At 39.0% G+C, this 9,346-nt stretch overlaps 1 protein-coding gene across 1 annotated transcript; it reads left to right on the top strand.

The window, feature by feature from the left end:
* Positions 1-495: 495 nt before the first annotated feature.
* On the top strand, positions 496-9,261 carry LOC143702869 (protocadherin Fat 4-like; the record flags this gene model as incomplete). The annotated part of the gene is made up of 5 exons (XM_077196777.1): positions 496-757; positions 2,969-3,319; positions 5,965-6,887; positions 8,805-8,979; positions 9,215-9,261. Coding segments are annotated over 5 exons (1,758 nt in total), but the record flags the coding sequence as incomplete, so codon positions are not given.
* Between the last annotated feature and the right edge of the window lie 85 nt (positions 9,262-9,346).

Genomic DNA, 9,346 nt, shown 5'->3' with positions numbered 1-9,346 from the left:
AAAGATGTATACAAATGAAGTAAGCTTATGTGTAAAACAAGAATATCTGCCAATAGAGTTCTTGTTTTCCCTTTGAATTAAGATTACTTTTCTGACTCCATTGGCATGTTTAGTGAATTATTGAATTAGTAAAATAATTAGTGTTCTTGTTTCAAGCACAAACTCACTTGCTTTTACACATTTTATACACCCAACATGTTTCATTAAACACGACTTAACATCTTCAAGTGACGTCTTTTGCGTCTCCAGTAAATGTATCTTAATTTAAGAATGTTTAGATATTTGTGCTGGAAAACGAACATAAAGAACATCATTGCTTTTGAAGTGTGCTTCAAAGTTGATCAGCCAATCAAACGCCAGTGCATACAATCAAGCCCGCCCCCTTCATTACTTCTAGCCTTTGTATTTCGTTTCACACATAAATCACATTGCTGAAGTGAAGTGTGTGTTTATATTAGGTTGGTGTGTGATGAAAGTGTGTGTGTTTGTGTTCAGGGAGCGAACGCTCTGGTGACGTACGCCATCATCAGCGGAGCGGATGACAGTTTCCGCATCGACCCTGAGTCCGGCGAGCTGACGGCCACGCGGCGCTTGGACCGCGAGCGCAGGTCGAAGTATTCTCTGCTGGTGCGGGCCGACGACGGCCAGCAATCCTCCGACGTCCGGGTCAACATCACCGTCAGCGACCTCAACGATCACGCGCCCACGTTCTCCCGCTCCGTGTACTCCTTCGACATCCCCGAGGACATGAATCCCGGTACTGCCTCTCTTTCAGGCTCAATTAACACACTGCTATACTGTAAACCACAATAAGTTAGCAAAACTCAAATAATTTGAGGTAATCAGTTACATAAGTTTTTTTAAGTTAAGAAATGTAACGTTTAAGTAAGCAGAACTTTTGTACCCGTGCATTTTAATTGCTCTTAAAGAACAATGAATGGACAAAAATTAACCTAGTGCTAAAAAACACATGGGTACCGAGTCGAGCGTTCTCTGGGATGCGTTTTCATGATAATCGACGTTAGTTGATTATCGTATTAACGTTAGTTTTAGTTAACCACAGATTAGCTTATAACGCTAGTGTATGGGGCCTAGAATAAGTAAAAATAAAAATCGCTAGTTAATATCACTAACAAGGCTCAAAATAGCCCCACACTAACACGCTAGCATAATTACAATTATAATCGAACCACGAACGCATGCTACGTGAGCTGAACTGTGACTATCGACCAGCACGGCGTTCGTGGTTCGACTGGTCGAGACTGTTTTCCAAAGATGGCTCCTGCTTGTATACGCGAAGTGGACTGTGTTCATAAAGTATCTTCTTATTAAACTGTCTGTACACTTACACAGTTCTCAATGCTTCGGTTTGCAGGTCGAGACCCTCATTATGCTAGCGTGTTAGTGTGGGGCTATTTTGAGCCTTGTTAGTGGTATTAACTAGCGATTTTTATTTTTACTTATTCTAGGCCCCATACACTAGCGTTATAAGCTAATCTGTGGTGAAACTAAAACTAACGTTAAAACTGGGTACATTCGATTATCATGAAAACGCATCCCAGAGAACGGTCGACTCGACCGTTGGGTTATTTACCCCAGGTTCATTTTTGTCCGGAATTGTCCTTTAACTTGAAGTATTTGAGTAAGCTTATTCATACACGATTTAAGATTCTCATGTAATCTCAATTTAAATATAGTAGATATAGTAGTGGAAACTTGGCTTGCTTATATAACTGGTATTAGCAAGCCAAGTTTCCACTACTAAATATATTTAAAATGAGATTCAATAAATGCTACCTTGCTAATTAGTAACAACATTAGCACAGCATAGCATGTGCTGAATGAGTACAGCAATAAAAACTTTTAATATACACTGTTCTTAAGCCTTTCATGATGGGAACCCGCCAAAAAACCCAACTTAACAGAAACTCTTCTAAACTACCATAACGAAACATTAAACACTATTAAATCTGCCACAGAAAAACACTTAATTTTAGCATTTACTTTCCCTTTTGAGTGTCATGGCAAAGCATGCTGGGAAATAGACATCCCAGCCCAGTTTCAGTTAAATTTAAGTTTGTCTAAATGAAAAGAAACTCAAAACAATGAAACAATTCAACTTACTTAAAATGTGTCAGTTTTGTGAACTCAAAAGAAAAAGAAAGTTCTAAATATTAATAATAGTTAATTTGATGAAACTGATTTGTATAATTTGAGTTGGCTCTACTCAAACCAATTAATTATTGTGAGCGTTAGTGTTTACAGTGTGCCGTTAAAGACTAAACCACAGAATTTTAATTCTGAAGTGAACTACTCCTTTCAGTAACTTGTAAATCTGTGCTGACTCGAGCCGTGAACAGTTTCAGTTCATTATGTATTTTCTTTATTAAGACAAACAATCTCTGTTACTGTAATCTCCTATTATCACTGTAAAGCTGCTGTGAAACTGTCTATATTGTTAAAAGCGCTGTATAAATGAAGGACACTTGACTTTTTCCATTGAGGTTCGTGAACTTTTTCACACTGCAAATAATGCTTTTCTTACTCAGTCTTGTTTCCAGTCCAAATATCTAAAAATTCTTAAATCAGGTTGCATTTACTAAAGTAGTAAAAGGCAATAAGATACTATGTCTTGTTTTCTGGGGAAATAAATAAAAATTAAGTGAGTTTTTGCTTAAAACAAGCTAAATTATCTGCCAATGGGGTCAGAAAAATAATCTTGTTTCTGTTTGAATTAACATTATTTTTTCTCACCCCATTGGCAGATATTTTTTTTTTTTTAAGCATCAACTCTCTTAATTTTGAATAATTCCCCCGGAAAACAGCCAGGACATAATATCTAATGGTATTTTACTCGTCTAGTAAATCCATCTTGATTTTAGAATTTTTAGATGTTTGGACTGGAAACAAGAAAAGCATTTTTTTAGTGCAGTCCCTTATGTATTTTCTGTTGTCTTTTTCCATTGAGGTTCAATTGTGGCTGCGATTCTGGCCAGTGACTCGGACTCGGGCTCGAACGGTGAGATCACGTACTCGATAGAGGAGGATGACGAGGACTCCACCTTCCTCCTGAACCCCGTGACCGGCGTGTTCAACGTCACGCGTGCGCTGGACTACGAGTCTCAACAGTTCTTCATCCTGACGGTCCAGGCTCGAGACGGAGGCGGCCTATGCTCTTCTGTTCGGGTCTACTTTAACCTGCTGGACGTCAACGATAACCGGCCCGTCTTCAACAGCTCCACGTACAGCACTTCTGTCCTGGAGAGTCTGAGTCCCGGGACGTCTGTCCTCACCGTGAGCGCCAGAGACGCCGATGACGGTACGAGTTACACTAAATGCTTTTGGAGATCTAAAAAACGTCCTCGATTAGTATCGTATTTCAGCGTAAGAATGCTGACGTCTGCCTGAGCTAAAATATTTACTTGTGTATGTACTTAACCCCTGATATGTTACATTTATATTTAAATAATTGAACAACACATGTTCAAAGTGGGGTTTTTTGTGTTTATTTTATTTTATTTTATTTATTTATTTATTTATTAAAAAAAATATTAAACAGTTCTCACAGTGAGTGCCAGAGACGCCAATAATGGTACGAGTTCAAGTTTACCAACACATGTTTAATGTGTTTTTTTTTATTATTAATTAATTATTTATTTATTTTATTTTTATTTTTTTATTTTTTTTATTTTATTTAATTTTATTTAATTTTATTTAATTTAATTTTTTTTTTTTTTTTTTTTTTTTAATCGCAAAACCCAGTTTGGGAAACCCTACTCTAATGAAAAAAATATAAAATATTCATGTAGTTTTCTACAAGAGTATATTAACTTTATTCATTTCATATCATATTTCACTTTTAGAATGTTGACAATGCTAAAGTTAGCATAGCATAACATTTTTTTTATTTTTTTTATATGTTGACGAATGTTAATATTGAACACCTAGATTAGATTCTCACAAAATCATGTCTGGGTTCAAATTGAAATGAATAGAACGGGTGTTTTCCACAGAAAGTGAGGCCAGTTTTGGGTTTGAATTATGAGCCGCACGTGTTTTTGAACGGTTTCGTGAGATTCGTCTGGCGTATCCGTGAGTCGCGCGTCTCGTGTCTCAGACTCTAATGTGGTTACGCTGACCTACATTTGTGCCTGTGGCTTTTCCTCCTCACTCTGCTTTTCTGCCGCATGCCATCCTCATCGCACACGAGGCGACACATCATTGTTAGCATTTCCCGACCCCTGACCCCTGACCTCTGACCTCGGACAGCGTTTAGGTCGGGTGTTTTGTAAACAGGCCCAGTGTGGGAAGGTGCCATGGCGTTCCACATGAGCTCCCGTCTGAACGGCATTACGAATGCTCAATTAGAGCTCATTTACTCTGAACTGAGCAGATTAGATCTGCAGATCCATATCACACACTCACTGTACTGTAGCATTATCAGCTTCAGCACGTCTGGACAATCACACGTTCATTGTGAATGGATGACGGCCAAACCTCCAAAATACACAGAAGATATTTCTTGTAGACACTCGTCTGTGCTGTTTTCTAGTCAAGTCACCTTTATTTATACAGCGCTTTTAACAATATCTATCAAAGCAGCTTTACAGTGATAATAGGAGATTACAGTAACAGAGGTTGTTTTGGCTTTACAGCAGATCTAGAATGAAGTTATTGTCCAGCTAAAGTTAGTTTTGATTGATTCACTTCCGTTGTAAAGATCATTAGTTATTAACTTAGACGCTAACACACACCGTTCAACAGAAAACCCTTAATGCGCTCCGGCTCATCCGCACAACAGCAGTGTTTGGTGCTCGAGAACGCAAACCTTGAAATGGGTTCCAAATTGCAAGCGTCGAATAATTCTGAATAACGTTATCATCTTCAAAATGCGAATATGTGAAAACGCTGACGGTGTGCACATGCGTATTACGTGTTTAGTCTATAGATATGCGCATTTGAATATATATGTGCGAAGGCGTGTAGTCTTTCTCTACAAATTGACCTCAACATAAAGGTATATGTGCTTTACAAGTATATTTACAAATATTTTTTTTGTGTTGTTTAATTTATTTAGGTGATTCTACGAATCAGCAATTCAGCAAATTGTGATTAATTAGTAATTTTTTTTAATCAATTCCCAGCCCTAGAATTTACCGATAAAAACTAATCGAACGAGATCATCTTCAAACAATGCCGACAAAAAGTTATAGAATTCAAGTTGATTTGTCAAAACGTTATCGAATAACGCACAAACGAATTTGGAGAATAGCACGCCAAAATGAATGTGAGGCTATATCTCCGCAACACGTTAGCATATTCTGGCCAAACTTGGTGTGTGTTATGACAACCATGACCTGAGACAACCAGGATAGTTTCGGCGCAGTGCCACCTAGTGATCAGGAGATATGAAAAATGAACATTTGTTCTTATAACATAAAAATGGCTATTTTTTCTTATAACAAAACTGGTTTCTTTAGAATCGGTGCGGCATGCCGAGTCGAACGATACCCAATTTTCCCATATCAGCCGTTTTGGGCTTCGGCCATTTTGAATTTTGTCGTAAAATTCTATATTTTACGAGCGCATTGCCATATCGTTACTAAACTCTGTATTGATTTTTCCAAAAATGCTAATAACTTTTGATTGTATTAGCCTATTGTAATGAAACTGGTGTTAATAGATTCCTTGGGTCATGCCGAGAACATAGATAGCAATTATGTCGAACTTCCTATCCACCATTTATATTTTCTTTCCAAAACCAAATTTTTCGAACTCCTCCTAAATCTCCTATTGTTGGTCTGATTTTTACCTAAATCGAAGCATATCATCTTCAGACCATACCGGCAAAATGTCAAGGATTTTGTGATGATAGACGAAACACTGTTTATGTTTTCTACAGCAGTAAGTTACTGCACAGGTATAACCCATTATTAATTTAACAGCATGTGTGATGTTTTTCAGGGCCGAATGCGGAGCTGTGTTACAAGATTGCGTCAGGTGACCCGCAGTCCCAGTTCACCATAACCAACACGGGCGTCTTACAAACCAAGAAAGTCTTGGACCGCGAGACTCAGTCTTTCTACAACCTGGTCATCACCGTTAACGACTTGGCTCCGCCTCCCATGACCCGCTTCACCAGCACCGCTCAGGTGTCAATCATTCTGCTGGACGTCAACGACTGCCCGCCCACCTTCACGTCGCAGTCGACGGCGTACATTCAGGAGAACACGCCGGTGGATACGGTGGTGTTTTCGGCGCTGGCCACCGACGCCGACAGCGGGCCGAATAGCTACGTGGAATATTCCCTCAAAGGGCCGTACGGAAACAAGTTTAGCATCGGGAACATCGATGGCGGCGTGATTTTGGTTGGCGAACTGGATCGCGAAGAAATGGCGAATTACTCTTTGATAATCATGGCCACCGATAAAGGTGATCCGCCGCTTTCGTCAACGATGGAGGTCACTATGATTGTTCTGGACGTGAACGACAACACGCCGAGCTTCTCCCAGAACATCTACGACATCGAGATCGAGGAGAACACACTCACCGGAACCGACGTCCTGCGCGTTTTCGCCAGCGACGCGGACGAGGGAACGAACGGGCAGATTCGCTTTTCAATCGCCGGTGGGAACGTGAACTCTGATTTCCGGATCGACTCGGTGACGGGAGTTATTTCGGTGGCGAAGCTCCTGGATCGGGAGACGAGATCTTCGTATTCTCTGGCCGTTCAGGCTTCGGATCGCGGGAGTAGCTCACGTGTGGATCGCGCCACCGTTAACATCGTGCTTTTGGATGTGAACGACCGCTCGCCTGTGTTCGAGCTCTCGCCGTACACCGTCAGCGTGCAGGAGAACTTAGGAAACCTGCCCAAGAATATCTTACAGGCAAGTACACAGCATTCATGCAGCTTTCGAGTTCGGCCATTTGAGCGATGCGGAATCACAAGATATAGTCATAAAAATGAAATTTACACATGCATAAACTCGCAGCTCTTCACCGCAACCCGCCAAAATAAAAGTTCGGTTTAACTTGAAGAAATTATGACAGAAATATATTACTATTGTTCCACTCACAGTAATAAGAACAATAACAATGAATAATTATAATAAATTATTAAAACTATATTTTTAAGGAATATCTCATTTTTTCATTCCTTGTTTTCATTTTAACCATAAATATCTGTTTTTCATCAGTTTGTTTGGCAAAAATAAAAGGATTAATTTAAAGATTAATGTTTTATGCCTTAATTTGTTTACCTCTGTTTTTGATAATACATTTATATTAAATAATAAATCCAGAAAAAAGAAAACAGACAACCCAGAATTTAATAAAACATTTCTTTGGGCCCTATTGTTGTAAAAAAAAAATTACAATTTTATGAATTCAGTGGATTAGACGTGCTTTTTGATTATTAAAACTAAATTAAACCATTAAAAAGATTTTATTATTGTTTAAAAATACAATTGAATTTGAGGCGAAAAATTAGGGATTTCATAGGGCCCTAAAATGTAATTTTTGCTAAACGTCTAATAAATTTTTGTTCAGTTGTGTAAGTCTCGTGATTTCAATTAATTAGAACTTTTTTTGATTAATAAAATGTAATTTAACCATTTAAATGGAATCCAGAAATATTTTAGATGGGGAAAAAAACTGCATTTTTCCCACATCTAAATTGTTTCCTCTTGACGGTTACAATCATGTATTATTTGCGTATATAAATAACCATTTGATGCATATTGCATGTATTTTACACAGTGAATGCAGCATTTGTCAATGAATGGGACATTGCATTTAATTTAATATGGATATTGATTAAATATCTTCAATACATTCAGGCTTTTCCCATTAAATAGGCAAGAATGAACCTCATATCGACTTGAAAGTGACGATTTTAAAAGTGGGATTAGCATGTAAAGGCAGCATTAGTTCATCTCTTTAGAGCGGGCGGCTTTGGTTCTACATCATTTATAAATTTGCTTTGCAATGCAGAAATGCAAGAGCAGATTTCCAACACAAACCACGCTCTTACTTGGAAATGTGACTGGAAGTGTTTGACGTCGCTGGAATGCTAAGTGCAGGGAGTGGATCGGGCTTCCCGCTGTAGGGTGACGGGGTGTAACTGCAGAACGCTTTACACTTCGGATAAATGACATAATGAATCCAAACAAACCTCACCTGAGAGGGGAATGAGCTGGAGTCAGGTGTGCCAGCGCTTCAGACTCTCACGCAAAACCTCAGAAGACAGAATGAGAGTGTAAACTAGTCCGTGTGAACATTTTTGCTTCTATAAAATGCAAAGAAATTGCAACTGTAATCTTTTATCTATGTCTTTCAGATTCACTGCAAACGCTCATTCAGAGTTTGTTTGTTATGCTTAACAGTAACTGGTGTTTTTTATTGATCATTCTGGATGTGTACAATATTTGAAATCATGTTTTTGTGCTCCATTTTTGTGATTAGTAGTGTAAATTCAAATTTATGGTGATATAGGTCCCCCTGTAGTCAATAAGTCTATCCCTTAAAACTCATCTTTGATCTCCAAAATGGCATATTTAAAAGTTTTCATGCCTTAAAATATCTGGAATGTAAATCGACACCCGTACCTCATTTAGTATGCGCGGTCTCATGAATATGCAAATGAGCCCCGCCTCCACTCACTCACTCAGAGATCCACTCGTTGACGATCACTGATCTGATTGGTTACAAGGTAGTTTGTGACGTCATAAATACCAACGATTTCAAAGCGTGTTAAAGATTTCAGAAGGTCTTAAACAGTGTTAACTCTCGGTTTGTGTCGGCAGGTTGTGGCCCGGGACGATGACCTGGGCGCTAACGGTCAGATCATCTACACACTCTCCAGTGGGAATGAAGCCGGATCCTTCAGCCTCTCATCCGCTGGTCAGCTGATCCTGATCCGAACACTGGACCGGGAAACTCAGGACAGATTCACGCTGGTCATCACGGCTCACGACGCAGGTCAGAGACTAAATCTTATTTTGCTTTGAATTTTCTGTTGGTGCTTGCAACGCCAAGGTCATGGGTTCGATTCCCAGGGAAAGCAAGAACTGATAAGAATGTAAAATGGCTACCTTGAAATGCAATGTAAGTCGCTTTGGATATGAAACAAAGTCTCAACTTTCAAACTTGGTAATTTTTTAAAGAAATGTAAACAATAAATACCGTTTTGTGGCTCTTTAGCGTGTGGTGACAGATCGCTCAGTTAAAGCTCCTCGTGAACCTATCGTCTCTTCCTCCTAGTTCATTTATAGCATCAAATAAATGTGAATGAACATCAGAAGGTATGTTGTTTTAACCGTGGAAAGACGTCAGTACACTCCGTTTT

This window comes from Siphateles boraxobius, unplaced genomic scaffold (genome assembly GCF_051911475.1).
Source record: "Siphateles boraxobius isolate OS27281-9 unplaced genomic scaffold, OSU_SipBor_1 355, whole genome shotgun sequence".
NCBI classification, from domain to species: Eukaryota; Metazoa; Chordata; class Actinopteri; order Cypriniformes; family Leuciscidae; genus Siphateles; species Siphateles boraxobius.
The sequence above is the reverse complement of the archived record's forward strand: the minus strand, read 5'-3'. Positions and strand labels throughout refer to the sequence as shown.